Genomic DNA, 17097 nt, shown 5'->3' on the forward strand with positions numbered 1-17097 from the left:
CTGGCTGCCTGGCAACTGTGACTCAAAACACCTCCACAAACCATGCTTCAGGTGAACTCAGCTTAGACACAGGGTGGAAGACAGGGCCCTGCTACAAACCAAGCTCCACCTTGACTAAACCTAGCAGATTCTGGGATCGAAGAGAGAGTGCCTCCACGGAGCAGGGAGACCCCAGAGGATAGTAGCAGCAACTCCAACAAGCAGCCTAGCTCCTGTGACTACCGACACCTGAAGCTGAAGTGCCTCACCTCTTCCGCAGCGTGGACTCACACACTTTGACCACGCTGATGACTTCTTTGACAGTTCTCCGGAAATCATGCATTCTGGCTGCAACCAGAAGTGCTAAAAAAGAGTAAGAGGTGCTCAGAAAACTCAGCCAGGATTGGGAGCTGAGAAAACAAAGTTCTTCTGCTGTAGCCTGGGGCAGGGATAGGACTCTAAGCACCACCTCAGCCAGGGTGGAGACACGCTCTCCTAGCATGGCTCCTCCAGTTGAGCAGAGGGGGGCAGGGCAGGTTCCACCTTCCCTGGTGCTATGCAGGGAACTCCTAGGCAGCGAGAGTTTGTACCTCATTCTGGGTCGTAGCTATATTCACATGCCACTTTTAAATATAAAAATTAAAATACAAATATTGAGAATGAGATGACTTCAAAGTACCTTGTATGTGAAACGCTGGTTTCAGGAGCTGAGGATTCCCAGAGTGAGGCCCAGGCTAGGAGGAGTAAGGTCAGGTGCTGGCTGACCCACTAACCAAGGTTATGGTGAGCCAGGGTGGCCCATTGTTTGCAGTTCAAACATAGCCTCAGGCATTAGCCCCACACTAAATGAGTACAGAAGCTGGCCCCTGGCCTTCCAGAGAGTAGAAGACACTGTAGGTGCTGGAGGAGGAACAGGGTTCTGGCAGCCAGGGGCTCCTCCTGGGCAGAAGACCCTGAGCCCAGGCCAGTCGGCCAGACCTTGTATAAGTACCAAGAGCAAAGCCTGGGGAATATCTGCAGCAGCCTCAAGGCAACACAGGACAACTGTCCAGGGGCACCCTCAGCAGCAAGGACTCAGTGGCTTAGAACAAGGCCACCCTGTTAACCTCACCAAAAACACCAACATCCACCTTGAATGGGAAACCCAGGATCAAGGCCAAGAGGCCCAGCAGTGCCTTTGGCTTCTGAGGTCCTGTCCCTTGTCTCAGGAGGTGAAGAGGCCAATGGGGAAAAGAGCAGGCAGTGTGGGCTACACACAAGCCACCCTTCTCAAGGGCTGAGGACCCTGTGGCCAGGTCCATACCAGGCACAGGAGGCAGCTCAGTGCAAGGTCCAGTCTGGAAACACCATCCCCAACCTGTGGGCCTGGTGTACAAGGGTCAAGGCCAAAGTCTGGGGGTAGCTCCATCGGAAAACACTTGCCTCACAGGCTTGGTGCCTGGGTTCCCCATGCCAACCCCTGGCTCCACACACACACCAGGGTCAGGATAGAAAACATCACTAGTGTCTGCAGTCCAGCCAGTGGGACTGTAACCACAAGTCCAGGCTTGGGGCTCCCACCATACCTGCTCCACAGAGGCCTGAAGGGCGCCGGCCTGTGTGCATCCAGTCCCTCTTCATCCTCTGCAAGAGCCTCAAAGCTGTCATGGACACCTCATGATTCTTCTCCCCAAACTCCAGCAGGTGGGCAAAGCGTGGGATGTAGAGGCAGGGGTCTGTGGCAGACACAACCCTCAGTATGCATGCACACACAGTCAGTGACAGACAGGACAAATAACTCAGATCAAGCAGCATCCCTGAACTGGAATTGACCATTATCCATCTCTCTGTGCACTTGAGCCCCCAAGGCCCCACCCCGAGACATAGCTGCTGTGGGAGCCACTGTGTTCACTGCACCAGAACACAGGTCCTGCCCTCCCACAGCCAGGCTGAGGGGAGCCTCTGAGCCACGCAGATGCAACAGTCTCTGGCGCTCAGAGGGGAGGTGGGAAAAGAGCAGGCAGTGTGGGCTCCACACAAGCCACCCTCCCACTGCAGGAGCACTGGAGGGCAAGTGGGGCCTGGGGCCTCATCAGCCTCAGTGCTTGGCACTGTGCTGGGTGCTGGGAAGGAAGTGGAGCTCGCAACAGGTTTGTAGGAATAACCAGGTCATCTGATCTCGCTCCATCAGCACATCTGAGTGCACTGAAAGAACCACAAGTGGGCTGTCCAGGGAAACCTTACTGAAGAGAGGCCACAAAGCAAAGCCTGAGGAAGAGGGGCTGGGAAAGTCACTGTGGCAGCAGGCAAGGACTGCAGTTGGCAGCAGAGGAGGGCAGGGCCATCATGGAGATGAACAGGCAGAGGAGGGAGACAGGAGCATGGGCAACACCCACCACCCTCCTCCCAGGCCTCCAGCTGACCTCCTCCTTGTAAAGCTGAGCTCTGGTCCCTGAAACCCAAGATCCTCTAAGGAGCTCCATCACTGGCCAACTGAAAGACCAGGAAAGAGAGGCAGGCATGGTGACACACCTGCAGTCCCTGCGACTCAGGAGGCTGAGGCAGGAGCAACGCGAGCCCAGGAGTGGACCCAAACCACATCCTACACTGATGGCCTACAGCTGTGACTATCCCAGGCTGCTGCCCCAGGATCCTAGTAGCCATCCCCAGGGGTCCAATTCAGGCAGCTGTGGATACTCATCCCCCTTCTCAGGTGAGAAAAGGACAGAGGCCATGCAACCTGCCTGAGACCATGAGGCACCTACCACAGCGGGGCTCGGGCCTGAGTCCACAGCTACTACCCTTTTAAAAAACTTTTGGTGATATAGTTGCTAAAAGATATAATTCACAGAAAAATGAGAGGCCCTTTAAAATTAAGATTTGTATCTATTTTCAATAAAATAAGCCATCAGAACCAGAGATCAGAGGTGTGCTATAAGATCTCATTCTGATCTGGGTGCAACTCAGATGTTAGTCCTTGAAATGTTGATTAAGAAATAGTGGTAAGAATTTCAAGACAAATGAGCCAGGTCACCAGGATAGGGCATGGGCCCTTTAACTAGGAAAGGAGGAAAACCAGGTAAAACAAAAATAAACCCATATGTAAATCACATGATGTCCATTAAATCCCTCATCAGCTCAGAGAAGAAGGCACCAAAATATTGCCAAAAGACAAAGGACAGAAGCTGGGCTGAGGCCCCGATGAGAGCCGTGATGCAGCCAGCTAAGTGGGCAACAGGCAGAAGGGTGTTGAAAGGGACAGAGGTGAGCACTGTGTGACAGATAAGACAGCCACACATCCCTATGCACAGGGACAGAGAAGAGTACCATGAGCAAGAAGTACTGGAAACAGACTTCAAAAGCCACTCCAACCATGGGCGCCTGTAACAGCCCTTTCAAACGTGAGACTGCCTAGGAACCAAGGCTAATGGGGAAGCAGACACACCCTCTGGGACTCCACTCCACAACCAGGTCGAAGTCCCAGACCCTCTAGAGTAGTCCTTTCCCCAAAGTCTGGAGCAGTTACACAAATGGCTGTGTGTTAAAGAAGGAAAAAACCCACATTTAATACAGTTTAGACAAAGGAGACCTCAGAGCAGAGGCCTCTGACCACACTGCCACAAAACTGAGGACAAGCAGGCTCCCCTCCTCACCACAGCCGAGTGACCCTCCAGGCACCTGATAGACCTAGGGACTTTCAAGACTGAGGAAGAAACATTAAAGAAAGAAAGCCAAGCAGTTAAACAATAAGAAGTCAAAAATTAACAAAATAAATCCTTAAAGCTAGGCAAAAAAGGGCTGGGTGTGGTAGCACAGGCCTGTAATTCTAGGTACTACAGAGGCTGAGGCAGGAGGATCACAAGTTTGAGGCCAGCCTGGACAACACAGTGAGACCCTGTCTCAAAAAATAAAAAGGGGTGGCTGTGGATATAACTCTGTGGTAGAGCACCCCTGGGTTCAATCACCAGACCAGAAAAAAAGAGTAAACAAAAAAGAGTAAGAAAAAAACTAATAAAGAAAACTAAGTAATAAATAAATAAAACCAGTAAAGACAGATCCATAGACTAATGGAACAAAACAAGAGAGTCCAGAAATAAACCCTTGCATTTACAGCCAAGAGAACTTCAACAAGGTGCTGAGAAGACGAGTGAAGGAAGGATAACCTCTTCAATACATGGTGCAGGGAAAATTAGATTTCATATGCAGAACAGTGAAGACAGACCCTTATCTTACAATATGTACAAAAATTAACTCAAAACAGATTAGAAGGACTGGGATGCAGCTCAGTACAGTGCTTGCCTAGTTTACACAAGGGCCTGGGTTCAACCCAACACTGCAAAATCAAAAGAAAAAATGAAAACAAAACAGGTTAACATCTAAGAGAAAGAAAGAAAGAAAGAAAGAAAGAAAGAAAGAAAGAAAGAGCGAGAGAGAGTGTTAAAACCCCTAAAAGAACATATCAGGAAAAGTTCTATGACATTGTTCTTGGCAATGACTTCTTGGACAAGAACAAGGGCCACAAAAGCAGAAATAGACAAACAGGACTACTTCAACCTCAAAGGTTTCTATACCAAGCCAAGGAGTCTTTCATCAGGTGTATCGAATGGGAGAGAAATGTCTGCAGACCAGAATATAGAAGGAATCTGAATACCTCAATAACAAGGAAAAACAAATAAGCTGATTAGAAAATGGGCAAAGGACTTGAGTTGACATTTCACCAAAGACACGCAGGCTGGGCACAGTGGTTCACGCCTGTACTCCCAGCAACTCTGGAGGCTGAGGCAGTAGGATCGAAAGTTCAAGACCAGTCTCAGTGACTTGGGCCCTGTCTCAAAGTAAAAGGGCTGGATGTAGCTCAGTGACAGCACCCCTGGGTTCAATCCCCAGACCACAAACCACACAAACAAAAAACACAAGAAGATAAGCAAATGGCCAAGGAGCACATGGAAAGATGCCCAACAAAACTAACCACCAGGAAAACGTAAACCAAAACCCAAGACACCACCTCACACCCATCAGCATGGCCACTACCAAAAACAAGGCTGTAAAGTTGGTGAGGATGCAGAGAATCTGGAAACTTTGCACACTGTTGTCGTGAATGTAAAATGGTGCAGCTACTAAGGAAAAGCCACTATGAAGTTGCCTCAAAAAACTAAACATAGTTGGGTGCAGTGGTGCACACCTGTAATTCCAGTGACACAGAGGCTGAGGCAGGAGTATTGCAAGTTCCAGGCCAGCCTCAGCCACTTAGCGAGGCCCTGTTTCAAAATAAAAAATAAAAAGGGCTGAGAGCATGGCTCAATGGTTAAGCACCCTTGGATTTAATCCTTGATACCAGAAAATAAAACAAAAACTAAACATAGTGCTACCATATGTTCTGGCATTTGACTTCTAGGTAGAAACCCCTAACTGAAAGCAGGATCTCAAAGGGCCATATGCACTTCTATGGTCACAGCAACCTAAAACCACAGTTTAAACATGGAAGCAACCCAAGAGTCCATCAGTGGACGAATGGATAAGCCAAAGAGGTAACACACACACACTGGAATATCACTCAGCCTTAAACTGGAAAGGAACCTTGACATATCACAACACTGGATGGACCTTCAGGACATTAGGTCCAGACGGGCAAGCCAGACACAAAACGGCAAAGACTGTACCATCCCACGTACGTGAGGTCCCTAGAGTCATCAAACTCACATAGACAGAGAGTAGAACAGTGGTCCACAGGAGCTGGGAGGAGGGAAATGGGAGGGTTTATTCAACAGGGCTTCGCCAGGAGAGACGAGCAGCCCTGAGACACGCCGTGCAGCGCCGTGCTCACAGCCCAGGCAGCTCTGTACCCTCAATGCTGTTGAGAGCCTGGGGTGGACAGCTCTGAGGAGAAGCGTTTGCCCAGCATGCACATGGCCAAGGATTTAGCACTGCAAAAAATTAAAATAAACTGTTTTACCGTAATAAAGAATAAATAAAATCTACTCTAAAAAGATCAATAAGCATATAAATCTCCACCAAGTCTAATCAAAAAATATAAACAAGCTTTAGGAACTATAAAAGGACTGAATACAGAAGTAGAAACTTTTTTAAATCGAGTAACTACTGTGCATAATGTTATAACACATTTAAGACACAAGATGGAAGGGGTAACTTTTCTTTTTTTATTTAAGTATAAGGTTTTAGGTGTTCACATCCCCACAGTTACCCTCAGGTCAGGATGCTGTCCACCTCCCCAGGCAGCTGTCTGCTCAGGGTTAGCGTGTGGCCGCCGCAGCTCATTCTCGCTATGCCCACTGCATGAACCCACCACAGTCTGTTCATCCTTTCTGATGCTGATAGACATGTGGACTCTTTCCATTCTGGCCATTTGTTCTTTTTGCTAAAAACTGTTCATGCCCTTTATCATTTTCTCTGAGAATGGTTGGGACATAACCACAGCGCGCCATTGAGAGTGGGCTCTGACAGTGTGAAATGCTGCTGTGGCTTCTGTATCCAAGGTGGGCATGTGCACTTTTTCTCTTGGGATTTTTTGGACCATCTTTCCAAAACGCCAGATGCGGGACACATTGTCATCCCAGCGCCTGGCATCCTCAGCCGTCTTGAGCTCAGCCACCTGGGGGACTCGGTCGATCACCCCAGCTAACTCATCATGTGTGCACTGTCCACAGGCTCACTTGCCTCCTGGGCAGTGTCTGGTCACATCTCTGCCCACTTTTAAAAACGGGGTTGTTGGTCTTTTTTTCATCCTGACTTGCGTTCTGGAGAGTCCTGTTGTCAGGAATATGGGAGATACCTTCTGAAAACAACATTCTCCAAATTGAGGTTGAATACTTAGATAACCATGGAAAGAAATGGAAATTTATGCTCCATTCTTGGGCCTGGGTGTGCCAGGTGTCACCAACTACTGAGGCTCAGTTCAAAGCTACCAACAAGCTGTATGGAGAGTACTGGAGACCCTCACACTGGGCCTGCAGGCATCTTCAAAACACTGACAGCTGGAATCATCCCCAGGCAAGAGGTGGGATTATATCAGACTGTCCCAGAGGCCAGAAGAGTTCCCTAGCAGCCCAGGCTGTCGGGGTGCCTAGGACCAACCCCCACCTGCTGTGTGACCCTGAGCACATTACTAACTCCTCTGGTGATTGTTCTCTCAAGGAAAATGACAATTCTGCCTTCTCCCTCTTCCTTGGGGCAGGCCTATGTAAAGCACTCAGGGCAGGGTGGAAAGGCCATCAATGAGTGGTTGCTTCTAATCTGCAATGATCTAAATTACCAAGCATGTTCCAACAAAGTAGAAAAAGACTACTATCTGTTTTTAAAAAACGGTAAAACACAAAAATAAAATTCAGAACAAAATACAAAAGGGCAACAAACACAAAACTTTGTTCAACTGTATTCACAGTCAAAGAAATGCAAACGAAGACAATGTGATATAAATTCCCGTGAATTACCAAAGGTCAGAAAGAAAGTGGATTATTAGCAAGGCCGTGGGACCATTTCGCTTATTCTGAAGGGGGCACAACAAACTAATCGGGGCACAATGAGTTGGCAACACCCCCCCAAGTCCTAAAAGCCCCTAAATAAACAGGATTCTGAGACAACATCTCACCACTGATGTCTATAAAACAAAAACAAACAAACCACCACAACTTCCTGGAGATGGGGTACTGAGGCATGGTCCCAACTGGTTGCCTAGAAGCCCTAAGGAGCAAGAGAGGCGGCCGGGTCCCACGCTAAGTCCTCACTGAGACGGGTGTAAGGACAGGGCTGCGGGGCGCCCCGGCAGCAACTCTTTGCAGCTTGGAAAGGGACCTCAGGGCGTCGCCAAGCTGCTCAGAGTAACGTCCGCCAGCGAGGAGCGGAATCAGCTGCGTCGGTTTTTCTGCAACACCCAAGTTTCTGCAGTCTCATTTCTGGGTGACAGAAAAGCGTGCCGACGTAAGGCGGGAAGGAGCGGGGCGTTCGGGTCCCAGGAGGTTACCGCCGCTGGGCAGGGACCGCAGGGGTGTCAGCCAGACATCCCACCGCACAGCTTCACCGCCTCCCGCGGGAGTTTGGAGGGTTTGAGAGAGGAGCCCAGGGATCCTGAAGGGCGGGCCCCGACGACGTCAGGGGCGGGGCCAAGTCGCCGAGGGGCGGAGCCTGGCGTCCTCGGAGGCGGGGCAGGCGGGGCCTCGGGCGCGCGCTGTGACGCGCAGCGACGCGCCGAGACGCACCGGCGCAGCGGCGGGTACGGGCGAGGGCGGACGGACGGGCGGGCGGGACGGCGCCCCTTGCGGCCGGGCCGCGGGCTCCGGGAGGGGCGGGCGCCGGGCGGGTGGGCCCCGTGCGGGCCGTGGGAGCCGGGGCGGGCCGAGGCCTTGGGGAGGGCCGCGGCGGGGGCAGCAGCGCCCGCCGCCGCGCGGCCCCATGCTGCTGCCGCTGGCCTGCCTGCACGGGCGGGTGGCGCAGTGCCTGACCTCCCTGCTGGTGCTCGCAGAGCCGCCCCCCAGGCCCCGGCGCGGCGCGAGGACGCGCGGCGCGACACAGCCGAGCGCGGAGGCCGCCCCCCACGCCCTGCGCACGAAGATGGCCGCGGAGCTGTACCCGCCAGCCGGAGCGGCCGCTGCCGCCACCGCTACCGCCACCGACATCGCCAACAGCAACGCCGCTGGCGCGGCCGCGGGCAGGAAAGCCAGCCCGCGCAGCCCGCCCCGCCCGGCGCCCGCCCCGCCACCGCCCGCGCCCGCGCCGCCCGCCCCCGACAACAACAACCCTGAGAGCCCCAACTGGCAGTCCTTCCATCCGACGCTGCGCGAGAGGTGAGCCGCCCGCACGCCGGCCCGCACGCCCCCGCGGCTCTGTGCGCGCCCCGTACAAGCCCTCTGCCTCTGCGCTTGCAGGAACGCGCTTATGTTCAACAATGAGCTCATGGCAGATGTACACTTCATCGTCGGGCCGCTGGGGGCGGCCAGGCGGGTGCCAGCTCATAAGGTGGGTAGAGGCACAGCTGTCCCCGGGCTGGCCTGTAGCTGGACAGACCCTTCCCAGGCCTGCCTTACTGCCCTGTGGCTCACGAAATTCTTTTCCAACCACAGTACGTCTTGGCCGTCGGCAGCTCTGTCTTCTATGCTATGTTCTATGGGGACCTTGCAGAGGTCAAGTCCGAAATCCACATTCCTGACGTGGAGCCCGCGGCATTCCTGGTCTTGTTAAAGTAAGTGCTCTCCTTGACGGGCTGGAAGGATAGGGTGGTTCCTGAAGTTCCCCGGGAGGGCACACACACAGGAGCCCATAGGCTCTTTATCCAGGCCAGCTGGAGCAGGCCCCCTCCCCCGACGCAGGTCCCTGCCCTGCCCAGGTACATGTACAGTGATGAGATCGAGTTGGAGGCTGACACGGTGCTGGCGACTCTGTATGCTGCTAAGAAGTACATTGTGCCTGCGCTAGCAAAAGCCTGTGTCACCTTTTTGGAGACAAGCCTGGAAGCCAAAAATGCATGCGTCCTGCTGTCCCAGAGCCGGCTGTTTGAGGAACCTGAACTGACCCAGCGCTGCTGGGAGGTCATTGATGCACAGGCTGAGATGGCCCTTCGGTCGGAAGGCTTCTGTGAAATTGACCGGCAGACCCTGGAGATCATCGTGACCCGTGAGGCCCTCAACACTAAAGAGGCAGTGGTCTTTGAAGCTGTCCTGAACTGGGCTGAAGCAGAGTGCAGAAGGCAGGGCCTGCCAGCCACCCCACATAACAAGAGGCACGTATTGGGACGAGCCCTCTATCTGGTCCGAATCCCAACTATGACTCTGGAGGAGTTTGCCAATGGTGCTGCCCAGTCGGACATCCTGACCCTGGAGGAGACCCACAACATCTTCCTGTGGTACACAGCTGCCAACAAGCCCCTCCTTGACTTTCCCCTGACCAAGAGGAAAGGCCTTGTTCCACAGAGGTGCCACCGCTTCCAGTCTTCTGCCTACCGCAGCAACCAGTGGCGGTACCGTGGGCGCTGTGACAGCATCCAATTTGCCGTGGATAGAAGGGTGTTTATAGCAGGTCTGGGCTTATACGGGTCCAGCTCTGGGAAGGCTGAGTACACTGTAAAGATTGAACTCAAGCGGCTGGGGATGGTCCTGGCTCAGAACCTGACCAAGTTTGTGTCAGATGGATCCAGTAACACCTTCCCGGTCTGGTTTGAGCACCCAGTCCAGGTTGAGCAGGACACCTTCTACACTGCCAGCGCTGTCTTGGACGGCAGCGAGCTTAGCTACTTTGGGCAGGAAGGAATGACGGAAGTACAGTGTGGGAAGGTGGCCTTCCAGTTCCAGTGCTCTTCAGATAGTACCAATGGGACAGGGGTCCAGGGTGGGCAGATCCCAGAGCTCATCTTCTATGCCTGAGATTGTGAGGGGCCTAGAGAGGGTGAGCTCCCCAGTAAGTGCAGGGGAGGTGTGGGATGCTGCCCAGGGCCTGACATCAAAGGCTTCCCTTTCTTACTCAGCCCAAGTGTGGGAAGCAAGAGCTTTTTCTATGTGGCCTGAGCCTGGTGGCCAAGTCTTGAGTGTCTCCTATACACTGGAGTGCACACTGCAGGCAGAGGGCAGACTCGGGACTCAGTGTAGGACCTGGCCAAATCCCACACAGTGGTGCTCAGGCTTTGGGTGCTTGGATGTGCCTCCCATCTTTTTTGATTCCATGAGGTTCCAAGCTTACCTTGAGACCTTCCCCTTCAAATCCAAAACTACTGAAAAGTCACTTAAAGTAGTTCATCTATTTAAGTGGATTTTCATAATAAAGGTTTCACAAAACAAAGAGCCCAGTGTAGATCAGTGACTATAGCAGTTGGGAGCTGGGCCTTCCCTCACACAGCTGGCATTGTTGGGAGAAAGCCTGTGGCACTGAGCAGGGCAGAGTGGTTACCCAGGGGAACTCATCTGTCCCTTAGGGCGTTGCTCATGGGCTGGCTTCCCCTCTCTAGTTATGGCCAGAGCTCTAAAGGACAGTTGTCTGGCTGTTTTCCACTTCCCACAGTATCAGTGGCACCTCAGACAAACCCTTTGCAGGAGGAAGATTTGGTGCTAGGCCACTGTTCCCTGCTGTGGGGTGTACCAGGGTGGAACTGACTCTAGGCACTGGCCTTTGTCCCATGACAGCACTCCATGGTACTTGCCTGACCTCCACAGGGAGGGGTGGCCCTGTGGGCAATGCTGTGGCTTCTAGGGCATGGATTCAGCCCAGTGTGCACTAGACTGTCCCAACACCAGGGGCCCAGCCCTCCACCCTGGCCCAGGTGGTTCCTCTTCACCATAAGAAGACAATGCCAGGTGCTGATGGGAAAGCCAAGGAAACCAGTTTTGGTAGAGAGAAGTGTTTAGAGAGCACCTGCCTCCTAGAGCCACCCCTCACACCGTCTGCGAGAATACCCTGCCTTCTTAAAGGTGTCTGGTGGGCAGGTGTGTTCCTCAAACCTGTTCAAACAAGATGGGCTCCCAGCATGCTTCACCACGTGCCCTTTCCTCCACGTATGCCTGGTCTACACTTGGCACTGTGCCTTCTGGTTCTGTACTAGCAGTATAGCCTGGCTCTGCTCCTGAGAGATTTTAGGAGTCTTGCACTTCTGAGGTGGCATCCCTCCCACCCTGCTGGGCACCCTGGCATGCCAGGTCCCAGAGACCCTGCAGAACCCCACCCAGGCCCAGCATACCTATGGCTGGTGCGTTGATGCAGAGCTCCCTCGCCAAGAGCAGAAATGTCTTCCCCAGCACATACACGTTCACCTGTGGCAACAAGAGCACAGCCAGAAATACATTAGTGTTTAAGAAAAAGTTTGGTTTCTTTTAATAATCCATGATCAGAGCCCCCAGCTGGCCAGTGGAGCAGGCTACCACCCATGCCTCAGAGCCAGCCATCTCCCCTGACCTCCAGGTAATGGAGACTCCCTTCTTCCGTGGTAACTACCTAGGCTCCACTCCACTGTCCTGCCAATGCCTGCATCTGCTTAGAATGCCCCACCTGGAGGGTGCCCTTTGGTGTGATGGAGCTGTGCACAGTGCACTCATTCAGAATCAAGACCTGCTGGCAACACGTGGACGTACAACACCTCCTTGGCCCCAAATTCCTTGCAGGATCCTATCTGTTCCTCCACTGCTCCCACCTCAAGGCCTGCTACCCTGCTCTCTTCTTGACACACGCAGGGAAGGAGTCACAGGGAGGAGGACTGTCCTGGGGGCTGCCTGGTGGTGGGAGCACCATTGCTTGTCAGAATCTAGAACCTCCCAGGACATGGCTCAGCACTTGGGTGCAGCCAGGCTCCCCTGGGGATCCCAACGTTAACCAGAGGCACAGGCAGGCTGTTGGGAGGATGCTTCTGAGTGGGGACAGATGGGTGGGACAAGCCTTCTAGATTGTTATCTTGAACAATATGCAGGGCAGGGAAAGCCCAGTTCCCACCCTAGGCCCATGCCAGGGCTTTGGTGTCAACCTGAGCTTGTGACACCTGTTCTCAGGCTTGTCCCTGGAACTCCCAGGCTTCACAGGTGTGACTAGTCTGGTCCTTTTGCCTTCCCAAAGAAATTCCTCGTCTGGCTCAAGCCCTGGACAAGGCCTCTTTTCCTGCACAAAGGTGATTCCCCACAACCCCCCAGGTGTTTACAAACTTCAAGGGCAAGACCAGGGTGTCTACATTAGAGGCAGGAACTGGAGGGAGTGCTTGGGACATGTCAGCTCCAGGAGCCTGTCTAGTTGGGAAGGCCAGGGCTTGGCTTCCCCATCCAGGCAGTGGGTGACTGTTCACTGGTCACCCCCAGTCCTGGCTGGGTGCAGCTGTCTCCGAAGTGCCCTCTACCCTAAGGGCTGGTGGCTTGCAGAATATCTTATAAAAGAGCTCTACCATGTGTTTCCAGGGTCCAGGAGTTCCTGGGGTCTCTTCCTGAAAGGTGGTATGTGTGGACATGTGGTATGTGTAAGTGCACAACGGTGTGGGTACATATGCCCGATGTGAGTACATGCACACCTGGCATGTGATGTGTGCACACGCACAGTGTGCCCACGTGTACTGGCAGCAGTGTAGGCACACCCTTCACAAGAGTACTCCCGCCCCTGTTCTAGACCCCACCAGGATTCCTGTGTAAGTCACTTCCATCCTCTGCAAGGACATCCATGTCCCACTAGAAGGCTGATTTCTACCTGTCCACCTCATAATCCCAAATGGATGAGACCTGAATGATGCAGAAAAGAGGTTTCTGAAGGGGCTTCAATAGGAAGTCAAAGATTTAAAACCTATGCATGAGTGGGCAAACACTTGTAATCTCAGCTACTTAGCTACTCAGAAGGCTGAGGCAGGAGGATTACAAGTTCAAGACTAGCCTGGCAACTCAGTGAGACCCTGTCTCAAAACAAAAAGGGATGAAGTTCAATCCCCAGTGCCACAAAAACATAAATAAAAAGCTACACATGTATATATATGCACGCAGCTCTTCCCAGAGATCCCATGTTAGTCTTGAAGGATCAAGCAGTCCTTGGGGAAAACAGGTGCATATCACCACACCCAGATTCCAGAGATCCTGCTGTTTATGAGTACTGTTTATTAGATAACAGTTCATTCTCCTGAGCTTGTGACTCATGGCTCCTCTCTATGGACAGGCAATATAGGCTGGACACAGCTAACCAGGCCTCCCATTAATCCCCCAGGCTGGAAGTGCATTCTGCACGCAGACCACTGTCATGGGCCTTGGCTTGGCCTCTGAGAGGCTGTGCATCTGGGCAGGTGAACAACCTTTGCCACAGGAAGGGATATAAGAGGTCTTTATCGAGGGCCCATGGGAGGACCCAGACGGTTTCCTGCCCAGGAACACCAGGTCCCTTCACACAGTCCCAGCCAGGGGGTCACTGATCTTGAGTTTTATGCTAAGGAGAGGTTTAACCTTCAGGATGCATAAGCAAGAACTAAAATGACATCTAAACTCAAGGTGGTCTCTCGACTTCAGTGCTACTAACCTTTCTTCAAAGCAGTCAGCCCTTGCCAGAATCCTGAGTGAGGTCCTCAATGACCCAGACAAGTGCAAATATACCTGTCCCTTGAATGCCAATCCCACCCTAGCTCCTGGGGGCACGGGGATCTCAGAAGAACAAAGGTATGAGCTGTAGGCCCCTCCAGCAAAGGGCCCACCTTGCCAGCCTCCTCTTACTGGCTCCTCACACCAAAAGCTGCCACATGGCCCAGCCTCCTGCAGGTGCCAGGCCTTGCACCTGGCTTTGCCCATGAGCTGTTAAAGGTCAATCAGTGGGCTGGGGATACGACTCAAGTGGTAGCGCAGTCACTTGGCATGCGTGAGGCACTGGGTTCCATCCTCAGCACCACATAAAAATAAATAAGTGAAATAAAGGTATTGTGTTCAACTACAACTAAAAAATAAATATTTAAAAAAAAAAAGGTCAAACAGTATCGTGTCTACCCTGGCTATGTGACTCCCTGTCCTGCGTGGGAACCTCAGCCCTCACTGCCCACCTTCTGTCTTAGCAAGCTGGCTATTTTCCCACTGCACAGGCTGTGAAGCCAGAGCCAACAGGCATATCCCACTCTGCATTCAAGCAGTGCCCAAGTCACTTCTGTAGCTGTCTGGCCCTGGTGCCCATCTCTCCTAGGAAGCCACCAGGGTAAAGCCAGGGTCATGGCCTTGCCTGGATCTGAGTGCAGTGCATGTGAAATGTGGAGTCACTGGATCATCACAATCCCAACAGGTCATGTTTAATTTCACCACAGTATTTCGGCAGTAGCTGCTGAGAGAGACCATTTATGAAGACAGCTGGGAGGACAAAAATACAAAGTTCCATCTGACCCAGGTGGAGGTAAACTGCTGATTACTATAGGAGGGCACTGAAGCCCATGCACCAGTGTCCTACAGGCTCTCAGGACCCTGGGGGGCACCCCAGAAGACTTCTCTTTAATGTGGCATCCTCACAGTGCCATCAGCTTCATTTTTTATGACATCTCCTTCCCGGTCATCAGCAGTGATCACCACAGGCCTGAGGGCTCTGCCGCAATCCAAGTCATGGGCTAAGGGCCTTGAGTCGGTCCCCGGCTAGCCCCTGAAATCCATCAGTGGGGACATAATGTGGGGTCCTGGGGCCTGCTCACACTGTGAGCATCCCTGGGAAGATCTTCCCACAATGTTCATTTGTTTGGAAACAAGCAATCAAACAAAAGTTGCTTTCTCTGAGCGCAGAAAGCACACGTGAATTTTCCCATAGTTTAACACACATACATGAGAGTCCAATTTTTTCCTTTGCTTTTAAGGAATCTCCATTTCCTAAGAACAAAGTTCACATGGTTCTCTCCAGTGGTTCTCATGCTGAGCCATCTGAGCCCTGAGCAGCACCAGGACAGCACAGTGCCCTCTCCCACCCCTGCAGAGCCAGCCTGCAGCACCTGAGCCTCTCCACCCTGCAGATGGAGCTTCCCACTGCAACAGGCAGCAAACACTGCCTCCATGTGGAGGTGCAGGCTATGCCCATCAACCCTTCCAGTGGGGAAAATGGTCTACCTGGAGCAGGTCGCTGAGATCAAGGAGCATGTCTGCAGCCGGAGTTAAGGAGCATCTTCATGAAAACTATCAGAACTGCACCCCCAGGGGCTAAGCCTTGTCTGCCACACCTAAGCTCAATACCTGATCAAGGAGGCTGAGGTGGCACATCAGACCTGTATGAACCTTCCAATCCCCAGGTGCTGAGGGAGGACAAGGGACTGCAAGAAGAGGTGTGGAGCCAGGTCAGGGGAACCAGAAATGGCAGGGGCTTCATTATGATCCTCAAGAGGACAGGGCCTTCGCAGATCAGCTCCCGTGCACCTGCCCACTCTAGTGTCCACTCCATGGAAGGTCTTCTGCCCACAACAGCATGGAAATGTGCAAGCCACCACAATCATGCTCCATTCCTCAAGGACTGCTCAGTGCCTGCCAGGTGCCAGCATACACAGACTCCTAGGAGATGGGTACAGGCTGGGGGTGTGTATTTCAGTGGTAAACTATTTAACAGGTACAAGGCCCTAGCTCTGTCGGCAGCACAAATAAGAAAACAATAATGCCATTCAGTGTCTGCTGTCTGTTAGCTAAAAAACTAAAACTACAACAACAAAAACAAACCTTAGGGTGCTGAGTCTAGCCTAGAGCAGGTGTCCATAGAAAAGTCAAGAGGACTCAGATATGCAAGGGAGGACCTGACACCACCATTCCAAGGCCCCAGGGGACTAGAGAGGGTATTGGAGGCAACGACACACCTCAGGATGGAGGAGTGGGACCACCAAATGCCAAAGGAGGAGGACAATCCAGCACCCATACTTCTGCAGGTCCCTACTGCTCTGAATCCCAGCCCAGCTCACAGCACAATCTAGAGCGGAACCCAGGGTGCTCCACCACAGCAAAGTTCCCAGCACTCAGCAACCTGCCCTGCACTGGCTGTGCAGGCACTATGTCAGGGGGCACAGGGGCTCTGAGCATCACTACCTGCATAGTACCAACACTTGCTATCGACACAGTCCTGAAGCCCACTGCCTGCATTTGGAATCCCAGGGCTATGGTATTCCAACACTGGGGCAACTGTCTACACAGTCCTGACACCCACTATCTACACAATCATGGTCCCTGATTGCCAGGGAGGTATTTAGACTATCCTTCCTCCATTTTCTTGCAATGGCAACTGAAACTAGGAATCAACTAGGAATTTTTAAAAAAAGGTGGGGAGCTGGGGCTGGGGCTGGGGCTGAGCAGTGGAACACTTGCCTAGTATGTGTGAGGCCCTGGGTTCCATCCTCAGCACCACATAAAAATAAATAAAGGTATTGTGTTTGGGGCTGGGGATGTGGCTCAAGCGGTAGCGCGCTCGCCTGGCATGCGTGCGGCCCGGGTTCGATCCTCAGCACCACATACCAACAAAGATGTGTCCGCCGAGAACTAAAAAATAAATATTAAAAAAATTCTCTCTCTCCTCTCTCACTCTCTCTTAAAAAAATAAAATAAAGGCATTATGTCCATCTATAACTACAAAAAAAAATTAAAAAAAAAAAAGGTATTGTGTCCAACTACAGTTAAAAAATAAATATTAAAAAAAAAAAAAAAGAATCAAGGAACCAGGGCAGGGGCTGGGCAGCAGCAGCACACTTGCCTGGCATGTGTG

The 17097-nt window shown here is 52.4% G+C and overlaps 2 protein-coding genes across 8 annotated transcripts in view; one reads left to right on the plus strand and one right to left on the minus strand.

Annotated features, from left to right (window-relative positions):
* Positions 1–17097, minus strand: part of BRF1 (BRF1 general transcription factor IIIB subunit) — a 64887-nt gene that overhangs the window by 16842 nt on the left and 30948 nt on the right. The window contains exons 5-8 of one of the 2 annotated variants that reach the window (XM_081288932.1): positions 15471–15502; positions 11633–11705; positions 1545–1694; positions 249–342 (exon numbers count right to left, since the gene is read on the minus strand). In XM_081288932.1, coding sequence (XP_081145058.1) covers positions 249–342; positions 1545–1694; positions 11633–11705; positions 15471–15502 — 349 coding nt within the window. The remainder of the gene's footprint in view (positions 1–248; positions 343–1544; positions 1695–11632; positions 11706–15470; positions 15503–17097) is intronic. The other variant, XM_081288933.1, reaches the window with a different exon arrangement.
* On the plus strand, positions 7657–15374 carry BTBD6 (BTB domain containing 6). 6 transcript variants are annotated; one of them, XM_081288934.1, is made up of 4 exons: positions 7657–8756; positions 8838–8928; positions 9033–9151; positions 9296–10740. In XM_081288934.1, the coding sequence occupies exons 1-4, from the start codon at positions 8365–8367 to the stop codon at positions 10326–10328; spliced, it is 1635 nt and encodes a 544-aa protein (XP_081145060.1). In that variant the 5' UTR covers positions 7657–8364; the 3' UTR covers positions 10329–10740. The 6 variants fall into 6 exon arrangements, with proteins under 6 accessions (XP_081145060.1, XP_081145062.1, XP_081145063.1 ...); XM_081288936.1 differs by lacking the exon at positions 9296–10740 and adding an exon at positions 15224–15374 and having other exon boundaries at positions 8134–8756; XM_081288937.1 differs by lacking the exon at positions 9296–10740 and adding an exon at positions 12831–13173 and having other exon boundaries at positions 8141–8756.

Source organism: Spermophilus citellus (assembly GCF_964194105.1).
Source record: "Spermophilus citellus genome assembly, chromosome: 4".
Lineage (NCBI taxonomy): Eukaryota > Metazoa > Chordata > Mammalia > Rodentia > Sciuridae > Spermophilus > Spermophilus citellus.